Here is a 24,505-nt window from a genome sequence, read left to right as displayed (position 1 = left end):
CTGGGTCACTACAAAAACTAATTTTCCCTCTGTTGATATTTACCTCTTCTTGTCAACTCTTGGAAATGGGCCACATCCACCCTAATTGAATTGGACCATCATTCCTCTCAAATTCATAGCTTTATTTTTTTTAAATTATATTTAACCCACAGCCCAGAGATATTCTTTTTCTAGACATTTTTAATTCTTCTCTTCCATATGTTTTATATTTAACCTGCCTTTTGTGTTGTGTTATCCACTAATTAGGTTTTTAATTTTTAAAAATGTCATTTGTAACATTATTAAACAATTTTATATTTTAAAATACTTTTTCACTGAACCATTTGCCTTAGTCCAATTATTTAAAAAGATATATAGCCCTTGACTTTTGTGGTACTTTTTCAATTATTTTAAGCTTGCATTTTTGTATTTAGTTCATACAGTCCTGCAAAATGATCCACAGGGGTAGATCCTTACACCTGCATAGACTCATTCCATCCACATGAAACAACTTGCAATGTATGTAAATTATTCTTAACTTTTTTCATTCTTCTGTTATTTTATTTATATTTAACCCTATAATTTTTCTATTTAATTTAAAATATTATTATCAGTCTTGTCATATTTTAAGTTTACCTGTCTCTTATCATATGCATATACTTTAAGTTATGTTACAGTGTTGCCAGCTCTCACAATTTTACATGAGTCTTGCCATTTTGGATGGTTTTCTTACAGCTCCAGCCATTGACGTAATGAGAATCTGAGTTTCCTTAAAACAATTTAGGTTACTAGCCCTCATGGATTCAGAGAAAAACTGGAAAATGTGACCTGAGTATCACCTAACGGTTCAAAAACCAGAAGACAGGACAAAGAATCCCAAATGTATCATTTTAAAATATAATGATTTTTACGGTAATCTTGTGATTTATTGGGGCCTGACACTTGATTTTTTAACAGTTGGGGGGTTTAGTAATACCGACGTTATGACAATAATTCAGTAAGTTCCCCTAGCCATTCAACCATTTTCCCATACTTCCCCATCGCCCCTCCTGCTTGCTCCTCTCTACCCTACGTGGGAGAAAAGGGGGCTATTTATAGATCATTGACTGAGAGGTGGGAGAGAGAATTTACTATCCTAAGTGGTTGACTGGAGGCAGGGAAGTAGAAACTCATGTTTTCCTTACTGTCTCTGGCATGACACTTTCCCTGGCAGGCACTGGGCAATAGAAGCCAGGAATGAGAGATCTGTGGGCTCATTGCCTCACTGGGCAACTGAGAAAAAAAATGGAAGAAATTTTTGCTCACCAATGAAATGCAGCCACCTTTATGATGGAATTTGGCATCCAGGGGTTTTGACAAGGTAACTGAAGAATCACTTTTCAAACTGAAACTATATACTTCCCTATATATTTTGTGGACACATTTGATAACTCTCCCTGTTAAATAATGTCATATTAGCCAGGATTCCATATTTCTGTGTGCTCCTCTCAATCCCTTGGACAGTTACTGCGGGTGATTTAGTACGAATAATTGTCATTTCTATAGTGCCTGTCATCACCTAGGGTCCAAGTCCCTTAACTGGTACAGGAATCATTTCACCCAACACTGCCGCCTCTTGGGGAGGGGAGATGTGATAGCTGTGTACCAGCACACAGCAAACACTGCACACGACAGGTTAGGCAAGGTTATCAAGTTGGGACTACCAAATTGGGAAATTAAAAATACACAAATGAATAAATAAAAAATGTAAATGTTTCCTTGAAACATATTGTAAAATCCATCATGAGAATAAGATCGATCATCATAACTATCATTAAAGTATCATTGTTATAATAAACCTCCTTGCTATGGTTTAAATTATCTCCAAATGGGTGGGAATTTGGCAGGTCAGCTCTAGGGCAGAAAATGTGTGAGAATAGTACAATTGAAACAGCAGGGGAATTTCAGGAGGCAGAATGTAATTTTCTGACTTGAAATTTGGCAGGGACAACAGGACTAACATCCGGTTCAAGGGATGTTCTTTGCTGTTGAGTCTTAGGGGGTCATTTGTTTGCATGACACTTTTTTCAAACCTGCCAGTAAAGAAAAGCCTAGTAACAGAACTCCTTGTCTCTCAACCTTTCAGATGACTATGTATTCCCCTTGGTTCCATACCAAACCGAACCAAACTGATATACAGTGTATGACAGACTGCTGAGCTAATTTATCACCAGGATAAAACTGTTGCATATTATTTCTTTATCCTCTGTTAAAAATAAATGTAGTGCTCATGAAAATTGCCCGCTAACAGGCCCACAGGCTAGTCTGCTGATCCACCAGAAACCAGGGGCAGCATGGGGAGCAGTTGTGAAATGTCCTCTACCCCACCCCATCCCACAGCCTCTTCCATCCTCACCTACAGGAACTACTCCCACTCAAATCTTTCTTCTCTTGGAGACTGTCAACAATATTTTCAGTTGTGATGGTGGTTTTAAATGAAGTGGAACTACAAACTGGACTGAGATCCACCCAGTCATTTCACTTAACAGCCTTCAGAGAGTTACAGTTTCATTCACTAGGGACCAGGCTACATAACTGAGGGGTAAGAGGCTCTATATACAATTATCAATCTGCAGAGCTATCTACATCCTTTCCCTAGTTCCTTAGGCCATGTTGACACTACAAACTGATCGACACAGGTTCATCAGCATACAGGCACTGAAGTTTGTATATCACTCGTGTGCATGCATACTTGGTTACTTGCACCACCAGGAGTGCTTATGTTGATGTAAAGTTTAGTGCACCGGGGTAGTATCTCACTGTGCTACACACTACCTGTGAGGACTCCTGGGCCTCAAACCCAAGCCTGCAGGTAGTGCTTGGACAATGGCCACCACCTGGTCGCTCACCTGAACTGGTGGAGAAGGGAGCTAGGAAAGCTCTAGCTCACAAAGAATCCCTTCCATGAAGCTCCTGACTTGGGGAGATGTCCAGCACCACCAATTGGCTGGGACACATTACTCCAGCCCCAGAGCACCCACGGAGTCGGCACCTATGGCTTTTGGGAAATATTTGCTATGTGTTGAGATAGAAATGACTTTCCCAGGGATCTCTGGAAGCTAGTGGTCAAGTTTCAAGCATGCAATTTTCTCCATCCCAGAATGCCATCCATACTTTATAATTTTTGCATTTCTTTAAAAAAAAATCCCACAAACTCACATGACACTTTTTTGATCACCTTTGACAGAAGCATGGAGCCCACAGAGTGCTGCACTGTTCTCATGAACTTTGCAAATATAGAATACACAATTCTCCTTTATTTTCAGACCTGCTGGAAATACTTTAACAACAGGGGACATGATGATTTTTTCAAGGCCAGTTTCCTGAGGAATAGTGAACAACAAATCAAGTTTGTTGGAGCATTCATGGAGCAGCTGCAGATGGTGGAGCATCTCTTCTTGGCCTGAGAAATAAGCACTGACTAGTGGGATCACATGATAATTCAGATTTGGGATGATGAGCAGTGGCTGCAGAACTTTCAGCTGCAAAAGCTCACATTCCTGGATCTCTTTTCCGAGCTCGCCCCAGCCCTCCAGTGCATGGATGCCAGAATGAGAGATGTATTGACAGTGGAAAAGTGAGTGATAATCACATTGTAGAAGGAGAGGAACTTGCGGAGGCCAGCTCCACACAGAAGGGATGGGGGAAGGAGAAGGAGAAGGGTTGCGGGGGCAGCCCCACATGGGAGGCAGAGAGAAGGAGAGGGGCTCTGGGGGGCAAATCCTCGCAGGAGGGAGGGGAAAGGAGAGCAGCCTGGGGGGCCAGCTCCGTCTGGGGCGGGAGTGGGAGGTATATGCTCACCCTACCACAGCTCCGGCATCTGGCCTGGCCAGGGGGTGGGGCCTCAGGGGGAAGAGGAGGAGCAGGGTGGTGGGGCGGGGGGGAGAGGAGTTCTGACCTGTGGGGGCCCCCCAGTTGGCCAGGGCCCTTAGGCACAGGCCCCATGGGCCCATACGGTAATCCGCCACTGTGTACGGTGTTATTAAGACATGTTCCAAAGTCAGTTGGCAAACAGGCTTGTCTCAAACAAAGGAATGTGTGCTCTGCTTAATTTGTATTTAAGCAATAAACAGAGTCATCAAGCAGGAAGGGAAACAAAAGAAATTCAAACAGGTGAGAAAAAAGCAGCAGGGAACATCCTTCCGCATAGACTTTTTGTCTCCTGGTACCCAGCTGGAAATGTTTTTCAAGCAGGGAACTGTGATGGGGTGTCTGCCCCACACTGGGCCATAAGGGGTTAACAGAGCCCTAGGGCAGCTGTGTGAAAAGCAGCCAATAGGAAAGGGTCTGCGAGGAACAGCCAATCAGGGCTGGGCAGGCCGATATAAGAAGAGCTGCAGGGCACTGAAGTTACCTGGAGCTCGAGGAGAGAGGATCAGGTTCCTAGCAGGAGGAAGAAGTGCTAGCATTCTGGTCAGAGTAGTGCTGCTAGCAGGGACTGGGAAAGCTAGAGAGAACTCCTGGCTAGCTGCTAAGACTGGTTGACTGAAGCCCTGAGGTAAGGGCAAAGAAGGTGCTGGGAGCCATGAGGAAGTGGCCCAGGGAAACGAACTGAGGAGGCAGAGAGGACACAGCAAGTGGTGGCCATCTACAGGGTCCCTGGGCTGCGACCTGGAGTAGTGGGTGAGCCTGGGTCCCCCCACTCACCACTGAGGAAGTGGCTGGACTGTGATACTCTTCCCCCAGAAGCGGGGAGCACAGAGTGCGTCACAGTCGGAGGGTTGTGTCCTGAAGAGGATGCTGTGGTCCTTGGACCGACAGGTCCAGGAGCAGAAGTGACAGCAGCAAGACACCACCAGAAGAGGGTGCACTGGTTAGCAAAGCTAATCCATGGGACAGCCAGCAGGAGGTGCTGTAGTAGTGAGCAAACTCTGTCAGGGGGACTGAAACTGTAAAAAGGAAGGACAAACACCCCAAGGCACTCTTTCCCCCCACTCTCCCTTTCCATCAAGTCACTGCACCTGAAGGGACAAAGTAAGCAGCTGTTGGACTAGGGGAAGGGTGCTTGGTCAGTAAGACTGCTGAAAGCATGTGCTGAGAAAATTTTGCTTTGAATTTAACATCATTTGTTAAGTTAGGCACTAGTTGCACTTTATCTTTATTTTTCTTGTAACTATTTCTGATTTTTATGCCTCATTACTTGTACTAAAATCCCTCTCTTTATAGTTAATAAACTTGTTTTATCTAATCCAGTGTGTTTCAATTGAAGTGTCTGGGGAAACTCCATTTGGAGTGCCAAATTGTGTGCCTATTTCTATTAAAGAAATAATGGACTTTATATAACTTGTATTGCCCAGGAGACAGCTGGGCAGTACAGGACATACATTTCTGGGGGGAAATCCCAGAAGTAGGGTTCGTGTTGGGGTCACCCTGCAGCATAATCCAGGCTGGTGAGAGCCAGAGTGTAACCCAGTGTGGCTGGCAGGCTGCAGTTACACACAAACGTACAGGGTTTGGCTTGCATGCTGGAAGACCGTTTGTGAGTGGCCCAGGTAGGAGCTGCTTCAACCAGAGCATTGTAAGGCACTCAAGGTTGCTGGGCAGGGGTGACACAGTTACTCATTAGGGAGGATTGTACCATAGTATGTCACACCTGAGCAGTACCAGGTTTACAGAGACGCCATTGGTGCTGGGCCCACACTCAGAAGGGGCCCTGAAGCCTAGCCCCGCCCCCCATTCTGCTTGCTCTCTGCCCCAAAACCCCACCCATACTCAGTCTCTGCCCCTGGGGCCCTGCCCCTGCTCTTCCCCAAGGCCCGGCCCCCACTTGGCCTCTTCCCCAGGAGGACCTGCTTGCTCCTCTCTGCCCCCACACCCTCCGTGCAAGTGGTGGGGGGTCCTTGGGGGAGGAAGCTGAGCAGGGTGGGGGGAAGAGGCTGAGTGGGGCCACAGCCGCAGAGGGTGGAAGCATAGGCAGAGCAGGGGGTGGGGCCACGGTCCAGGTGCCAGGGCCCACAAAAGATAAATTCAGCCCTGCACCTATGTCTGCAGCATTTTAGTTTGCTGCCTGAGAAGATCTATTATGTTCTGATTCTGTTCTCTCTCTTTATCGTGCTGGGACTCCTGGTCCTTTTTCCTGTATTCTCTGTCTTTCTCCATGCTGTCAATCACATTGGCGCTCTAAGCCCTTTGTTCACCGTCTGATGTGGCACTGGCTTGCTGGATCTCACAGAACATGTTCTTCCCTTGTCCTCTTCTTTCTCTTCCTCCTCAGCATCAGGTGGTCTGTGGGTATGGTGGAGCCACCTTGCAAAGCTGCCGTGAAGCTACTGATAAAAACAGATAGATGTAACTTGTATTTACAGTCACAAGGAAAAGATAAGTTTCAGAACTCCCTTCCCTTATTCCCATAGCGTGGGCAGTTAATATGGAGGCGTTGCTTTGCCTGTGTGTCAGCGTCCCCCTCTTGACTTTACTGGTTTGGACCAACGAAAAGGCAGGAGTCGATACATTTGGAACCAGCTATGCTGCAGGAGTTGCCAGTGCAGAGGAGATGTTCCATCTGCCTGTCTTTCGGGGCTCCATTCCTAGATTGGTTGTCAGTCACAGCTGAAGGACCCAATCTGGCCTGAGTGGATGCTGTTGGCAAATACAGAGTGAATTTGCTCATCTGCCTTTTATTCCCATAAACATTTTTAATAAATGCTTATTCCAGTATCTCTGCAACAATTTGTATAGGGGGGTGCTGAGAGCCATTGAACCAAACTGTAAACCAGGCTGTATATGATGGAAACCACTTCAAGCCAGGGGTGTATGTGGCAGTACCCCTAGTTCCAACGCCTGTGGCTTATTTCCACTTCAGCTTTGGAGTGGCTTAGCAGGTATGCATATGGCCCTCCCGGAGTAGGGCAGGATTTTCTGTTGCATGAAGCTATACAATTTCTGATCCTATTCCATGAGTGTAGATGTAGGGCAATGGCACTGAATTTTGGCACTATATTCAACAGATGGTGGTGATTTTAGCTGACATCTCACAGCTGAGGGTCACAAAGGCGATCAGGGCCCATATGTTGCAGTGGGTGCTTAGCACCCACTGGAAGCCAGCTTCTCCCTCTCCCCGCGCCCAACATCTCCTACCCACCATGGATAAGCTGTTCTGCAGCATGTAGGAGGCACTGGAGAGGACGTGCTCAGGGGAGAGGGCAGAACTGGGCGGGAAGAGGCAGGTGGGGTTGGAGATTTGGGGGAAGGGTGGAGTGGGGGCGGGGGCCTGGGCCAGAGCAGGGGTTGAGCACCCCTGAAGCAAGGAGGAAGTCAGCACTTGTGCAGGAGGATAAAAGGGACATTCCTATTCACATACACAAAGTACTCCATGTGACTCCCCTCCCCCTGCCTAATCCCACAAGGGAATGAAAAGCAGATGCCATTGTCAACTCCCACTCTATTTGATGATCTGATGAAGTGAGCTGTAGCTCACGAAAGCTCATGCTCAAATAAATTGGTTAGTCTCTAAGGTGCCACAAGTACTCCTTTTCTTTTTGCGAATACAGACTAACACGGCTGTTACTCTGAAACCTCCCACTCTATTTGTTTGCCATCTCTGCCTCTACTTATATGAGTAAAACAATTAAGATGATGCCTTTTTCTTGTTAACCTGGGGATGGGCGGGGTGCCGTCTTTAAATTTAAACATTGTAAGTAAATGCATGTACACGCTTACCTGAGTTCCCTTCCCCTTTATCAGGCTCATCCTTCATTGGTGCTCACCTGGGAGGACTGGCTAACTGTGATAGTCTCAAAGAGGTCCTGCTAGCAGCATGGCTGGAGTTCCTTGGGGCGTCTTCCTGACTCCTCCTCCTCCTTGCTGTTTGTGGAAAGGGTCTCTGTCTCGGCTCCTCGGAGGTATGCAGTGGTCTGTGGGTGCTGGTGGGGTCTCTGCCAAATATGGCATACAGTTCCCTGTAGAAGCGTCGAGTCTGCAGTATAGCCTCAAATCTATTGTGTTCCCTGGCCTTGCACTGTCCCTGACAAAGTTCCTTTGTTTTCACGCGTCACTGCTGATGATTCCTGTCATACCACTTTGCCTGTAGCCCTCGTGCAATCTGTTGTGAACTTGTCAATGTTTCTGCGGCTGGTCGGTAGAAAGTGCCGGCACAGCCTCTTCTCCCAGCAGGCCCAAGAGAGCCAATGCCACAGCTGCTTCAGGCAGGAGAGAGTCTAGTGCATGGAGTCAGCATGGTCGATTGGGCAGTTGCATGCAAGGGTGTGCTTGCCAAGGTGGACAATCAGGAAAAGGCATTTCAAATACAGGTGAGGGATTTTAAAGGGGATGTTTCTTTCAGTCTCTGTGACCCCTAGGCAGTGGAGTTTAAAATTGTGGCCCGACCAGTCACTGTCACAGGGAATGAGACATTGTGGGACAGCTGCTGGAGAACTGTTGGGCTTGACACAGGTCATTCAGTGTCTACACTCGCACTGTGTCAACCTCAATATGTCGACCATGGCTCTATGCCATTCAGAGAAATAGTTTTACTGTGTCGCTGTAACGGGGTGCTAATGTAAGCCAGAGACCAATTTGAATACAGACACATTCACAAATAGGTCAGTGCAAGGTGGTTTATGTTGACCTAACTTTGGAGTGCAGACCAGGACTCATTCTCATATACATGAATTCACTGCAATTGAAAAAAATACTTTCCCATGTAGCTTGACGATTATGCCAGTGGTTTACTTATCTTTATAGAACGTGACCACATCCCATTGAGTGTAGTGATTTTTCGTTCAGACCATATCATCGTATGATCTTTAATTACCATAACCCGGATGTCACTTAAGCATCTAATCCCGGGGTTCTCAAACTGGGGGTCATGACCCCTCAGGGGGTCCCAAGGTTATTACTTGGGGGTGGGGTGGGGTTGTGAACTGTCAGCCTCCACCCCAAACCTTGCTTTACCTCCAGCATTTACAATAGTGTTAACTTTTTTATATATTTTTTATTTTATAAGGGGGGAGGTCGCACTCATAGACTTGCTGTGTGAAAGGGATCACCAATACAAAAGTTTGAGAACAACTGTCTAAAAGAGTGTCCCTCAAACAGCAGACGCTGCTTTGAATAATTTATTAAGAAAAACAAAAAGACCTGCTTTATACCTGACCATACTTTTAACTTTTAATGAATAATATAAACCATGAGTATAGCTGAAAAATGAAATCATACTGATGTGAGGAATAGTTATGAAATACTGTTCTTGCAATTCCAGTGGTGGATAAATATGAAGTCCATTCTTATGTCAGGATGTTTCTCAGCCATGAAAAATGAGATACACTCAATAGTTATTACTCTCTGAACTGCTGTGATATGCAGTATGATAAGCAGGTATGGTAAGCATGTGGTAAGCTTCAATGCCACTATTAGAATTCAATTTTTTTGACTAGTTCAGGCAATGGATAGTATTAAATATACTGAAAGATATTCATGTATGTTATAGTGATAGACAGTATCACACAGACCTGCTGTTACATTCACACTGTCAACAGCTCCAAAATGACATTGCCACATGACTCAAGAATCAGTAAAAATAGATTTATAAATTAATATCTGACACATTTATATCTACTTCTCATTTTGAAGAGGAACTAGTCAACATTTTTTAAAAACTGATGAAACAGAAAAAAATATTACCAATGCTTTGGCAACAGGAAAATGAGGTTACATCAGCTGAATAGATGGGAGCTGAAAGTAGGTCAGGTCTTAACATCCAAATGACAAGAAGAAAGAACAAACAATTGTGGAGAAAAGGGAGAAAATATGGTGTGTGGTTAAGACACTGGACTGGGACTCAGGTGCTCTGGGTTCAGTTCCTGCCATAAACTCCTTGAGAGTTTAGGCAAGTAATTTCATCTCTTTTGTGAAATGGGAGTAAGAATATTTTCTTTGTCTATATAATAAGCTCTTCAGGGCAGAAAGTGTTTCCTACTATATGTACATACAGTGTTTAAAACACTCAGACCCTGATCTTGGTTGTGTTCTCTCGATGTTACTATAATACAAATGATAAAATAACCCTCAGAGACAGGTGTTGGATCATATTAAAGAAGTTCTGTATTAAAATCACAAATCAGTTTGATTCCCCATGGTTTAAATTCCAGGGTATTACTAATTAAGAGGTCTCTTGGTTTTTGGTACTGTTTCTCTCCCTCTGTGTGTGAAACTTGCAAGCTGCTCTGTTCTCAAAGCAATTCTTTGTAACAACAACTACTCACACAGAGACTCAAAGCAATACTCTGTAACAACAGAAACAGCACCCAGAGACTCCCCGCCCTTTTGTTGTATTCATCTCACTTTGTTAACAATTGTGATTTAAAATAGAGATAGAGGATGTATGTGGATGGATGTTTGGCGTGGATAATAACTGAATGATCAGGGAGGTGCCAGCGTAAGAATCCAGTGTCCATCGGCTGAAGAAGGCGTCAAGTGGAAATAACCAGAGAACCCCCGGAGTGCAGACTGGAATCCACCCAACTGCCTCAAGAATGGGAGAACCAAAGAACAAGATAACATCTGGCAGCACGGAGCCATCAGGAATGTGCCATCTGCTGACTGATTCAGCAACAGCATGATGAAGCAATTCCCATAGACTGGCATAGGAAGAAATTCCTCTAAAAATGGACTCTAGAAAGTGAGAACTTTGGGGTCTGATTCTGCAAACCGACTTCCAGGAGCATCAGATGAGCATCTGACAAGGCCCTGCTCCCTCCTCATGTCCAGGCCACCTGGCCAGTGGCTTGGCATGAGCAACTCTAAGGCTGGTAACTATGATAACAACCTTGCAGAACCTGTGTTTGTGTGTGTGTATGAATGAATGTGTGAATAAATATGAAATTGAATGGAATGTTATAGCTATAACTAACTGCTTACTATGATTCTTTCTGTATTCACAATAAATGTGGCATTTTGCCTTTTCCCCTTTAATAAGATCCTGCTGATTTTTATTTGACTGGTATAACACAGGTACCCACCGATGTGTTGAATAAACCAGGTTTCCCAAAAAGCATGGGAAGAATAAGGGCAAGTCTACACTATAGTGCTACATCAGTGCAGCCTGCGCTGCTGGAGTGTGTCTGGTGAAGAAGTGCTCTCCTGTTGGTATGATTATTCCACATTATCAAGAAGCAGAAGCTATGTCGACTGGAGAGCATCTCCCACTGACATAGCGCTGGTGTGGACAGTGTAAAACTTGCATCTCTGGGAGGGTGTATGTGGCTTTTTCACACCCCTGAGTGACATAAGTTATATCGATTTTAGGCGGTAGTGTAAACTTGCTCTCAGTGCATTAGGAGTTAAAGAAATGGAAGATACTGGACTCATTTAGGTGTGGAAAGGTTACAGAAGCCCTTCATCTTGGATGTGGAAGAGCCTTAGGAATATTTATGATTCTGCAAGGTATTAAGTACACTCAATGCCCACTGGCTTCACTGACAGTGCTCGGCAGTTTGCAAGATCAAATGCAAAATGGGGTGCAAATAGCTGTATAAAATTCTAGTCCGTATTTGGGCAAAACTCCCACTGATTTAAAGTACATTTTATGTGTCTCCATGGTTTGTTTACTTGTCACTATGCTTCCCTCCAGATTTTTTTTTTAAAGCTAAAGCAAAAATTCTCCTTTCAGATACACTATGTATCAGGGCCAGCTTGGCTGTTCAGGAAAAATTCCAGAACAGAATATCAAACTTTAGATATGCTGTTCTGGTATCTTTTCTAAACAGCTAAGCTTGCCCTGATCCACAGTGAAACATGTCTTAAAATTAAGACAAGAAACCTGCAATAATCAATTGCCTAGCGTAATCAACACTAACTAGAAGTTTAATTAAGTTGACTTGGTACCCTTATAGATACTTCTGAAAGGTCACCCAAGACAGGGCATTGGGCTCCTAAGTGTATTTTTTGGTAACCTGTCACTTCTGGGGCAGATGCATCGGTATGCTCTGCTGCTTTCCACTACTTCAGCACACCAGTGAATTTGGCCCTTTAATTATGACCGGTCCTGTAAAAAGTATTACTGAATGTTATTTTTCATAAATTTAAAAATAGCTAGTCACAGACTGATGGAGTAATTTTTACACAAACTTTAATAATCCTGATAGTCACAAGAGTACATAAAAAGCTACGTAACTTACAACCATATTATACAGAATGTTTAGGAGTAACCCAAAAAACCATGTTCAAACCTAAGATCTAGTAGTTATTAGAAAAACAGTCAGTTCAAAACAAGCTGTTTTTGTAAGTGGATCGTAACACTAAATACATTTATTGGACAAATATAGAATAACACAAGAACAACACTGATAAAAAGAGTCTGTCCCCGTGTTTATAGGATTGAGCCTGAAAAGTATGTAATTTGCCCTACTTTAAAGCAAAAAAAGGAAGTTTTAGGGCCTGGACAACTTATTAAGTGAATGAATCTGAATCCAATCTACATAGTCTTGTCCACATCAGACTTTTTTTAGTATTTCCCATTGTTACTACTACTAGTGAAGCAGCGATCAGAGGTAGCAAGACTGGAGTACTAGTGTAGACAAGGCATTGGTATTTTTACCACAAGTACATTAGAGGTTGGTTTTAAATGGTGGAAACTGCTGGCACCTTGTTTACACTAGAGCTCCCACCATTGGAGCTTCATCATTAGTAGCAACAGAGGGAAATTTTAGGGGGAAAGGTTTAGCATGGACACAGCTTATGGAAGGGGTTAGTTTGTTTCAGTAGTTTTGCAAAGTATACATTTGCAGTTGATTAAAAATACCTCCAGAGGTTCTTCTAGTATGCAAGAATAGATGGCTAAAACGGTATTTGATAAATATACACAAGAAAAGCATGTAAAAAATAAAACCCACTATCAAGTTAATATGTATTTACGTTTTCTGGCAGAGAACAAAACTCAGTTCATTCACAATGTTTTAAGAAAAGAACTATTCACAAAAATGGAAAAACACATAAATATTTACAGTATGGCTTGATGTTCTTACTCATTTAGTTTCACAGCAGTTTTCCTGGAATATATATATATTTTGTTTCATTGAAAATAAATGTTCAAGATTAAACAATGGCAAAATATTATGCAAAGATCTACTTCTCACCTCACATAGCACTTACACCTTTGATGGATTCCTGCATATATGTTATTTGCATGGTTGTTGTAGCCATATTGGTCCCAGGTTATGAGAGTGACAAAGTAGGTGAGGTAATATTTTTCATTGAATCAAATTTTGTTGGTGGAAGCGACAAGCTTTTGAGCTGCACAGAGCTTTTCCTCAGGTCTCAAGGAGGTAACCAGAGTACCTGAGCTAAATACAAGGTGGGACAGATTGTTAAGCGTAAGGGGTTCATTCATACATAATATAGCAGACTACTTAAAATGAAGTGGGCAATTAGCAAGCAGTAAGTTGTGTTACCAATTGTTGTAATGAGCCACAAAACCAGTCTTTGTTAAGTCCAGGGTTTTTAGTGTCCAATGGAATTATGAATTTAAGTTCTAAGGTTCATCTTTTGAAGGCGTTGTGCAGGTTTCCTTTGAGGATGAGGATTGAGAGGTCAGATATGGAGTGATCGCTTTGTGGAAAAGTGTTCGTCCCTGGGTGATATGGTGTTTTGTCTTTTATGATTTTCTCTGTGAGAGTTAATTCAGAGCACAGTGATTGTCTGGTTTCACCCACCTAGTTATTGCTGGGGCTCTTGATGCTCTGGATGAGGTACACTACATGTTATAAGCATGTCTATGACCCTTGCATCTTAAAAGGTGCGTTGCAGGGAGATATTGATTATTGTAGCATTGGCGATAGGTCTGCAGGTTTTGCATCTGTTGTTGTGGCAGGGTCTGGTGCTGCTTTGAGTTGGCATATCCTGGTCTGTGTCCTCTTCTGGCCTTCAACCCTCCAACCTTGCCAACTCATCATCAGAAGCAATCTCTCCACACACGAGAACACATCAACTCAAAGTGATGCATAGAGGTACTACTCGTAAGTTAATAAAAAGGTCCAGCAACAAGAGAGGGAAAAACATCTAGACAGCGACCTTTTAAAAAGTGTTTTAACCTAGAAATATTGTTAAACCCTACGTGCTAGATTCTGATAACCATGATGCAGATACACAAATGCAGGGAGAAGGGGCAGAAAATTCCTTATGCCCATACACACAGACTTTCCAGTGACCTTAGTGGGCTTTAGATCAGGTTCTTTAAGAGCAAGATGGGGCAGGCTATCCCATCCAAAAGCATTCCACACCCAGATAGGTGCAATACTGGGATTTGAACCAGGGAGCAAATTTAGTCCTTGTGTAAGCAGGTAAAAATCCCCTGAAGTCAATGAAGTTGTACACGCTTATACAAGTTCTGTGTTTGGCTCCTGATCATTCAAGCAGCTAGTTCAAATTCATCCTTGGTGTAGCATCCTTTCTAATGATGAGGAAATTGTCTGTCTGTATTTATAACCTCCAAAAGAGAATGATCATGGACAAGCCAATGTGGTATCACTATATCAGAAATGCCTTTTGTTACATTTGTTCTGAAACAGTCAAAGAGCAAGATTCTGTCCTTAGTTCCACCCATACAAAGCCACTGATGTCAACAGCATTGCATAGGTTTAATTGCATGCAGAATTGAGTCTACTATGTTTAAACTGAAACATCATAAACTTGGTATATGTTGAATACTATTTGATCTCTTGAATCTGGCTCTTGCCATCTTAATAAATTTTATATATTGAAACCAAATGAGAGCAGGCACCTTTCAGAGCATGAAATCCTGACACCTATTCAGCTCTTGAAATGTGTTTCAATGTGGTTAACACCACTTACACACAGTAGTTTCCCAGTGCACTTTCCCACTTAAGAGTCTGGAATGAATGATGTTCATTTTAAATCAGGGACACCATTCCTTATCATTTAACTTCTTTCCAGAGACAGCCGTTGAAGATCCTTCCTAATGTCGGGATGATCTTCCAGATCTTCGTATAATGACTGAACAATATCCAATCTCCGGTAGTCCACTGGTTTTACCAGACTGCGAATAACCTGAAGACACCTCTCCTTCAGACTGAACACTGCAAAGAGAGATCGAAGATTAACATGTATGTAATTTGACACTTTGAGCTTCTCTAGTACTCTCCAGCCAAATATGTCAAAAATATCTCACAAACGTTCATGAATTTAGCCTGCAATACTTCTGTGAGATAGGTATTACTTTTCCCAAAATGGAGAGAAATGAGACCCAGTAAGGTTAGGCATATCACAGAGTCACTGGCAGAGAGAAACAGAACTCAGATCTTCTGACTCCCAGTTATGTACCCTACCCACTGGATCATGAAATATCTCACAAGATACATGAGAAATGCAGAGAGCATGGAGGCTTAAATAATGTCAAAACCCTGTAAATAACTGTGCTCAAGAGAAATCAATGATGTTGCTTTAGAAATTCCTTGTTTTCAGTTTTAAAGTTTTTATTAATTGCTTGAGTATCTGACTCATTCACACACTCCCTTGTATTAAAGGAGAATAAGGTCTCTGATCTTAGCTCATCAATTTCCCCTTAAATTCTAGCAGATTTAACTCTCTATATAATTGTACCTGGAAGCATGATATTTGCAAATATGGGCTGGCCATTCACATTGCGAGTAGGCACAAACAGCTCTGTCTGATTGACAAGAAGTCCATCATCTGTTTCTGCATCTCTGAACAGCCAAAGATGTTCTACAACAAAACAGAGATTAAATATAACAAAGGAGCTATATTTCAAATTGTTTTGAATGTTATCTTTCAATTGTATACAAATATGAGGAAGGTAACTTATTTTAAAATGAAATTGAGCTCTGGAATTAGTAACTACTTCAATTCTTCTTGTGGCTTGTGTGCCTGCCAGTGGCTTTCAAATAGATGTCTGAACTGAAGTCCACTAGGGATTTCCCAGCAGCGAACACTGTTGCCAGTTCCTTAAACAAACACACTCAGGCAACCACAGACCCTTTGGACATCAAAACAGTGGCCTTGGGACAGGCAGGGTGGGCAATACTTGCTGTTTTGAATCAGATACTTTATTTGTATCCACTGTTATAAATCTTTCCAAGTTTCAGAGTGGTAGCAGTGTTAGTCTGTATCAGCAAAAACAAGGAGGAGTTCGTGTGGCACCTTAGAGACTAATTTCACCCCCCGTCTTCAAGAAACCCCTGCGCCTGTCCCCACCCCGACCTTGGTAGCATGCACCTCCGTGCTCATCCCCAACCTAGGTAGCTGTGCACCCCTGTGCCTATCCCCACGTCGGGCGGGCACACATTCCCACCTGTCCCCACATCTGGTGGGCGCACGCCCCACCCAAAGTAACTGTGCACCCCCTGCCCATTCCCACCCTGGCGGAAGCTCACCCCTAACCCATCCCAACCTTGGTAGTGTGCACCCCCCCGCCTGTGTCCACATCGGGCGCATGCACACCCCCCACCCATCCCCACATCTGGTGGGTGTGCACCCCCCACCTGTCCCCACTCTGGTAGGTCTAGCCCATGCCCATCTCCACCCTGGCAGCTGTGCTCTCCCCCATCCAGGTAGCTGTGCACCCCCCATCCCATCCCCACCCTGGCAGATGTGCACCCCTGCCTGTCCCCACCCTAGTAGGTGCACCCCTCTCCCATCCCCACCCTGGTAGATATGCACTCCACTCCCCTTCTCCACCCTGGCAGGTGTGCAACCCCCACCCGTCCTCACCTTGGTAGCTGTGCACCCGGTCGATGGTCCCCACCTAGGTAGCTGTGCACCCCTCGCCCGCCCGTCCCCACCCTGGTGGGTGTGCACCCTCCTGCCCAACCTCGCTCTGGTGGGTGTGCACCCCTCCCGCCCATCCCCACCAAGGTAATTGTGCACCCCTCCTGCCCGTGTTCACCCTGGCAGGTTCACCCCGCACCCATTGCCATCCTTGTAACTGTGCCCCCCATCCCATCCCCACCTTTGTGGGCGAGGAACCCCCCCCCCGCCTGTCCCCACCTACGTAATTGTGTACTCCCCACCTCCTGCCTCTGGCAGGTGTGCCTCTTCCTCATCCGCACCCCGGCAGGTGTGTACTGCCCTGCCCGTCCCCACCTAGGGAGCTGTGCTCCCCTCCACTCCACCCTGGTAGTGCACCCTGTGCCCCTTCCCACCCTGGTAGCTGAGCCCCCCACCCATACTCACCCTGGCAGGTACCTTCCCACCCATCCCCACCTAGGTAGCTGGGCACCCCCCCAACCTCCACCCTAGTAGGTGCACCCCCCGCCCGTTCCCCCCCGGCAGGTGTGAGTGCACCCCTCCCCTGGCAGATGTGCACCCCCCACCTAGGTAGCTGTACATCCTCCGGCCGGTGCCCGGCTGCAGGACCGGGTAGGGCTGGGGCTGGCCCTCGAAGTCCAGCCAGATGGGGATGACCACCCGGGGGCTCCGATTACAAAAGATCACGTGAGAGGGCTCGCGCGTGTTCCGGGAGCGCAGGAGCCCTCCCCTCCGTTCCGCCGCCAGCTCCTGGGGCATCTCCGAGCCGGCGCGCCAACCACCACTGACCCGGGGAGCAGACGCGGCCTACGGGCGCCTTCCTGCCCATGCGCGGCAGCACACTGCCGCCATGACTCTGTGGGGAAGTGCTGCGGCAGAAAACCGGCTCCAACCCGCATGCGCGGCCTGTCGGCCATTGCTCTGTGGGGATGGAGTGCACTCGTGCTCTCACTTTACTGCGTGTGCGCCGCCTGGCGGCGGAGAGGAGCGTGGGGAAGTTGTAGTCAGCTGCGCCGCGGCCCGGCTCGTCACGCGGCGGGGAGCCGCTGCCATTTTGAGGCGTTGTTTGAGGCTGTCCCTCAGGGGCGGGGCGCGCTGCAGGGGCGGGGCGCGCTGCAGGGGCGGGGCGCGCTGCAGGGGCGGGGGGCGGGGCAGGCAGAGGCTGAGCACGGGTCAGGGGCTGAGGAGGATCAGACAGTAGCACATGGTCTGATCCTCCCCAGCGCCGGGGAGGGGCCCCACTGTACAAAATGAGGTGCGGGAGGGGGTGGCTGCGCCATACTCAGCATTTCCACCCGCCCTTTGGCCCAGGGTGGGGGACCTTGGCTGGTAACGTGGTAGGCTGTGGGGAGGGTGATGGGTGTGCTCCACCTTGCGTTACCTGCCCCCAGCTGGTTCCAGGTTCCACTTGGGGCGCTGGTTGTGAGCCAAAAAGCCCTGTGTAATTTGGGTCTTGCGTACTATAGAGATTCCCCTTTCTTGGTGGTCTCCCTGTGCTACCAAAGCAGTGCCGATGCTTCAGATGCTGTTGCAAAGCTGGGTGTCTATAGGTGTAATATAAATCCTCATTTCGTGGGTGTTCAGCTACTGGGCGTTTGTGGATGTAGTAGCTGGATGTGTCTTTTGCAAGGCTTTACAAAACTAGGCCTTAATTTCATTGTGAGCCTCCTGTTATGACTCTATACTTGAAAAGGAGGACTTGTGGCACCTTAGAGACTAACCAATTTATTTGAGCATAAGCTTTCATGAGCTACAGCTCACTTCATCTGTACTTGTTTCTCTGGATCCTTAGGTTTCACTAGTGCTATGAAACTTACAATAGAAATGTAACAGTAGCATAATCTGCTATAGTCTGCCAAAAAGCAACACTTTTGTATGCAGAATTCTTGTAGCCTTGTTAGTCTCAGGATATGAGAGAGACTAGGTGTGTTAGGTAGTATCTCTTATTGGACCAGCTTCTGTTGGTGAGAGAGACCAGCTTTCCCGCTACACAGAGCTATTCAGGTCTGCGAACATGTTCTACCTTATATTTAGCTGTGGTGGTAAGAGTACCTTTCCTAGATCTGATGAAGAGTTCTGTATAAATCAAAAGCTTGTCTCCCACCAACTGACGTTGGTTCAATAAAACACCTCACCCACCTTGTCTCGCTAAAATGCAACATTAAAATTCAAATTGTACAGTGGAAATTTTCCTTATCACTGTGGTGTCAACTGCAGTTTGGAAAAGCCTTGTTGAAATGGTTGCTAAGTATTGGAAAGGATATATGAAAACATGACATTACAAATCTGTGTTCAAAGAATATTATTTAGATTGCAAAGTGAACCCCCTGAGAGTTAGGAAATGCCAGAATTTAGGTTTCTGTGCAATTTTAATTGCCTCTTGTGCATCTGCATTATGGTAGCTTTTAATTACATAGTCGCATAGTATATTTTTTTCCCTCAGGATCCCTGGAGTTCAGGGAGCTATTCCTTGTAATATCAAGAAATGTCTGTGTGAGAGAGAAAAGGGGAGGACCATCATACATGCTTTTTGAATGGAAACAGTAAAAATAATTGGTCTCTATAGCAGTGGTTCTCAGCCAGGGGTATGCAGAGGTCTTCCAGGGGTTACATCAACTCATCTAGATATTTGCCTAGTTTTACAACAGGCTACATAAAAAGCACTAGCAGTCAGTACAAATTACAATTTCATACAATGACTTGTTTATACTGCTCTATATACTATACAGTGAAATGTAAGTACAATATATTGCAATTGATTTATTTTATAATTATATGGTAAAAATGAGAAAGTAAGTAATTTTTTCAGTAATAGTGTGCTGTGACAGTTTTATATTTTTGTGTGTGATTTTGTAAGCAAGTAGTTTTTAAGTGAAGTGAACTTGGGCTATGTAAGATAGTACAGTTCCTGAAGGGGGTACAGTAGTCTGGAAAGGTTGAGAGCCACTGCTCTAGAGAAAAATCAGGCCGTCTACTTAAAGTCATATTTTAATAGTTTTACAAATAAAAATTCACTATAAAAATTACAGGACACCACCTGTTTTGATTACAGCAGAGCTCCATAGGGGAGGCACTACTGAAAAATTCTGAGTGTATATTTGACAGGTTTCAGAGTAGCAGCCGTGTTAGTCTGTATTCACAAAAAGAGAAGGAGTACTTGTGGCACCTTATAGACTAACCAATTTATTTGAGCATAAGCTTTCGTGAGCTACAGCTCACTTCATCGGATGCATTCAGTAGAAAATACGGTGGGGAGATTTATGTACACAGAGAACATGAAACAATGGGTGTTATCATACACACTGTAAGTATGCATCCGATGAAGTGAGCTGTAGCTCACGAAAGCTTATGCTCAAATAAATTGGTTAGTCTCTAAGGTGCCACAAGTACTCCTTTTCTTTTTGCGAATACAGACTAACACGGCTGTTACTCTGAAACACTCTCCTTACAGTGTGTATGATAACACCCATTGTTTCATGTTCTCTGTGTATATAAATCTCCCCACTGTATTTTCCACTGAACTCATCCGATGAAGTGAGCTGTAGCTCACGAAAGCTTATGCTCAAATAAATTTGTTAGTCTCTAAGGTGCCACAAGTACTCCTTTTCTTTTTGAGTGTATATTTGTGTTTTATGGAATGAATACGTTTTTGTAAATGTGAGGTGTCTTGGAGTGCACATGTGTGGTGTTTACTTTGGATGGGTCTGTGTCTGATAGGTGTATATATGGTGTATGAAACAAGTGGATGAAAAGATGTGTATGTAGGAGTGGGTAGATTTGTGTATGTGGTTAGGTATGAAAATTCTATTGTGTAAGGAAGGGTATGTGGGCATGATGAGTCAAAATGTGTTTGTCGTAATCGATGCGTATGGTGGACAGAAGTCTTCAAAGTCCTTTTTCCAAATGCACTGTGCTGTACTCTCCCGTGAGGGAGTGGGTCCTTCTCAGAAGGTCCATATATCACATCCCTGTCAACTGCATTTCCCTGGATACTGAGCTGTAACTTTCAAAGCAACAGAAACAAAACTTCTGAAGATCCGCCTTTCTCCCTTCCTTATTGGATAATGTAAATCAGAGCTTTTTAAGACCAGCTATGTCTGTTGTCTGTTTGTATGAGTTAACTGGGCAATGGAGCACGGATTAGTAACTGAAAGAGGCATGCTTTATTTCTAGCTCTCCTTCCGTATCTCTCTCAGTAGATAAGTGAGGCAGGTTCTTATTAGCTACATTTGACAGTTCCCTTTGCAACATTTATTAACTAACTTATTTCAATTTGGACCTCCCACATTTAGGATTTGGAAATTTGATAGCAGTTTTTATTTATTTATGAGCCTCATTCTCTCTTTTGCTGTTACCTTTAGCACTAATCTCTTTATTTACTGTTGGGGAGAAGGAATATTTATTGTATTAATTTCCTTAGTGGAGGAGACTTTGCATATTTTTTGGCTTATATTTATGTCCCCCTCCTCCCCCCAAACAAACACATACGCATGAAAAATGCCATGGCTGTTGTAGCAACTAAACTCTTAAAACTAGGTAATTTGTCAATAGGCTATTGGTGTGCATTTGTGTGTCTTTTATTTCCAGCAGCAAGATGCTACTAGACACAGAGACGAGGAAAGCCAGCATCCTAGCCTCGCTCCAGGCTCTGGGGAAAGATTCTGCAAATGGGAGAAACAGGAGGAATCACAGAAGAAAGCTAATCTCTGATCCGAGTCCTGCTGTGTGTGGCTGCCTTCCCCCTGGGAAACTTCTGCATGGATCCAAATTCACTGATGGAATCCTCCAAAGGGGAAATCTCACAGGATCACTGACTCTGGAAAGGGTGAAACTGACAAAAGCAAAGTTGGGGAAAAAGTTCAGAATTCCTAAAGGCAAAGGAGACAGCAGATGTGCACTTTCCCAGTCTCTGCAGCACATCATGTCCTCTGCCCAAGAAGACCAGGCATGCTTTAAGGTGAGGACTAGCAGGAAATAGTTTTGTATGGGACTGACTGACAGGACAAAATTTAACCTTGGTATAACTTTATTAACATCAATGGGCTTCCGCCAGAAATTAATTTGGTTCTTGTCTTTGTACTGAGGAAACAATTTCATATATATGTAAGCAAAAATAGATTTGATTTTTTTTTTTGGCAGAAAAACTGACAGCAGATTATAACAAGACAATGGTGAAAATTGTGCGATATAAATTGAAGAGGCTTTCATGTCAGGGTATCTGGCAGTTTTACATAAGGTTCAACATTAGAAGTTGATCTTGATACAAATCTGACCTTTTAACTATAGACTTAGAACTAACTTCTTGTTAGAGACATATATCCAGTATTTCACTTTTCTCTGTCTTCTGTTAAAGGGAATGGCTGCATGAAGGAGGGCTTTTTGCTCCTAACCAGTCATCTGCTGCTGCTGCCACTCATTCCTCACTCAATGTAGAACTGATTCTGATCTCACACTAATGTGACTATTGACTTTAATGGAGCTATTCCTGATTTACACTGGTGTGTATGAAAAGAGAATCTGGCCCATAATCTTCTGCTTATGACATTTCAGTTGGGAGCTGTGGATCCGATTATAATGTCACAAGGTGAGGAATAAGCAGCAGGGGCAGAAGGACTCAAGAAACCAACATCCTATTTCTATGTAAACTTCCTAAGTAGTAAAGAATGAGGGCAAAATGAAAAGAAAATCTAGTCCCTAGTCAAATGATTTTTGGTGTTTTTCATGAGGTGTTTCAAAGTTTTATTTAACAGAGGCTGTGGTAGTAGCTGCTGTGGCTCTTCTGTACCCCTGCTGAAGTGTTTGACCAGTGGATCTATGTAGTTATGCACCTACTGGGCACTCATAGTGCCCCCGCTGCACTGTTTTGCAGAAAACTGACACACAATAGTGCTGAACCGCCCTGCACAGTTTCTCTGTGTTCCTGCCAATTCCCCACTTCCTTGTGCAGTAGGACCATGATTGTGTTTATGATCTTTCTTGCCTTTAGGGATTCAGATTTGTCCCAAAAGGAGTAGGGTTTTTTCAAACTAGGATAACATTTCAAGGGCAATCAGTCCTCACAATTCAGAGCATAAACTGATTACAGGACTGGGGTAAAGAAGAATTTTCCTCATGGACAGTATTGCCTGGTTATCAAGGTTTTCTCTGAAGCATCTGATATTGGTCAGAAACAGGCTGTCAGGCTATATGGGATCTTGGGCCTGTTTTGAGATTGTAATTGCTAGGTTCCTCTAAAAGACTTGAGAAGAGACAATGAGTCGTTGTACAGTTTTGTAGACCTGCAGTTCTGACACCTCAACTTACAGTATAACAGAAAAATAAATGCACTTTTGCATGGAAACATGAGTCCTTTATCTGAATGGCTTTAATAAGATGTTTCAAGTATGAAAAGCATTCTTCAGCACTAAGATGTTTTAAATGATACTTATTGTGTAACTAACAATCACTGGAACTGGTCATGAATAACCGGCTATTGGTTACGTTCTTCTTTCAGCCAAATCTTCTGTTCAGATTTCAGAAAGCTGCTAAAAGCATTGTTATGCTTTGCTTACTTTACAAAGAGCACCATCTACTGTGAGTAATGAATATTTGTTTGTAATACATTTTGTTCTATTCTACTAAAGCTTTTATATCACATCCATTACCATGGTATCTGAGCACTTTGTACTTAGTATGTAAAGACTTCTGTTTCAGTTTATACATAATGTACAATTATAGTCTGAAATTTTGGGTTAACTTTGGAGCAGGTAAATGAAAGTTATGTGACACCATAGAATATGGATGTGTTGCTATTTAGTTACAATCTATGGATTTTCCAGAGCTTATTGGGTATTACCTTCATGAGTCGTCATACCCTTTTTGCATATTTGTCTGAATTTTGTTTACTTCATTTACACGTAAATGATCAGAAGATTTACAGCTCCAAAAATTACAGCCAAGTGAGAAAAGGAGAAGTTTTTGTTTTGTATAGTGATGAGATGTCACAGTTACAAAAATAACTGAGGGCCCAATCTTTCAAATACTCACTTATGCAGGTTGGCCTATCGACAGTAACAAAACTATTGAAGATTATGCATATGGGTTTGCAGGCTGGGCCTGGTGTTAGCCATTTAAATTGGTCATTTAAGACACAATTAATAAACTTAATCTCCATACTTTCATACTCTTGGTAATTCGTAGACCCACACTTAGGTGTTTGGATGTGGACAAGAATTGTAAGCCTTAAAATTGTCTTTAATTACCTGAAAGATTTTGCGCTAACAAGTGTGTGTCTTTTTGGTTAGAGCCAACCTCAACTATGAGATTGAGAGAGTCAAGAGATGGAAATCCCAATCAAACCACATGGAACAGTCTAGGGAAGATATCCTCTTTGATGTGACACTATTCAGGGCTAAAAAACAGGTAGGGAGAGAGCAGAGTTACCATCCCTAGGTCCAAGTTCTCCAGCCTAAATAATTATCATTGAAGCCAACCTAATCAGTTGCATATGTACTGACACAAGGGTGATCTCAGGGTCTGTTCATTTGAATGTAATACATGGGCAAAAACATATACCCCTAGGGCTATTAAGAAGCTGATTTAGGCCATATCACACTAGAAACATTTGCTTTTCTGTTAGTTGGTGAGGGGTTTGATTTCTTTACAACATTTCTATACTGGTAAAAACGTATATGTAGATGCAGTTAAACTGACATAAAAGTGCTTTTGCCAGTACAGCTTATTTGGTCAAGGAACTAGTATCAGTTATCCTGGCAAAAGCAGGGTTCTT

General features: G+C 43.9%; 2 protein-coding genes and 1 long non-coding RNA gene across 10 annotated transcripts in view; 2 read left to right on the top strand and 1 right to left on the bottom strand.

The window, feature by feature from the left end:
• The first annotated feature begins 417 nt into the window (after positions 1–417).
• On the top strand, positions 418–3,642 carry LOC140915238 (uncharacterized). The gene is made up of 3 exons (XR_012160108.1): positions 418–498; positions 715–1,339; positions 3,285–3,642. It is a non-coding gene; the product is annotated as an uncharacterized lncRNA (long non-coding RNA).
• Positions 3,643–12,068: 8,426 nt separating this feature from the next.
• Positions 12,069–17,658, bottom strand: VHL (von Hippel-Lindau tumor suppressor). The gene is made up of 3 exons (XM_073351232.1): positions 17,304–17,658; positions 15,574–15,696; positions 12,069–15,050 (listed from the first exon to the last, which is right to left on the bottom strand). The coding sequence occupies exons 1-3, from the start codon at positions 17,494–17,496 to the stop codon at positions 14,893–14,895; spliced, it is 474 nt and encodes a 157-aa protein (XP_073207333.1). The 5' UTR covers positions 17,497–17,658; the 3' UTR covers positions 12,069–14,892.
• Positions 14,848–24,505, top strand: part of LOC140914116 (cyclic nucleotide-binding domain-containing protein 2-like) — a 33,341-nt gene continuing 23,683 nt past the window's right edge. For 2 of the 8 annotated variants that reach the window (XM_073351219.1, XM_073351221.1), the window contains exons 1-3: positions 20,810–21,694; positions 23,231–23,310; positions 24,021–24,138. In XM_073351219.1, coding sequence (XP_073207320.1) covers positions 21,332–21,694; positions 23,231–23,310; positions 24,021–24,138 — 561 coding nt within the window. In that variant the 5' untranslated portion in view covers positions 20,810–21,331. The other 6 variants (XM_073351218.1, XM_073351216.1, XM_073351217.1 and 3 more) reach the window with 6 other exon arrangements.

The sequence above is a fragment of the Lepidochelys kempii genome, chromosome 7 (assembly GCF_965140265.1).
Source record: "Lepidochelys kempii isolate rLepKem1 chromosome 7, rLepKem1.hap2, whole genome shotgun sequence".
Lineage (NCBI taxonomy): Eukaryota > Metazoa > Chordata > Testudines > Cheloniidae > Lepidochelys > Lepidochelys kempii.
This window is presented reverse-complemented; position numbering and strand designations above follow the sequence as displayed.

Bases quoted from the DNA above. Each gene is read 5' to 3' on its own strand.
- VHL (XM_073351232.1), bottom strand. From the start codon at position 17,496: ATGCCCCAGGAGCTGGCGGCGGAACGGAGGGGAGGGCTCCTGCGCTCC. The intron at 15,697-17,303 runs GTGGGGGGTGCA...GTTTTGTTGTAG, and splicing joins GAGGATGTACAGCTACCTAG to AACATCTTTGGCTGTTCAGA. The intron at 15,051-15,573 runs GTACAATTATAT...CTCTCTTTGCAG, and splicing joins TGCAAATATCATGCTTCCAG to TGTTCAGTCTGAAGGAGAGG.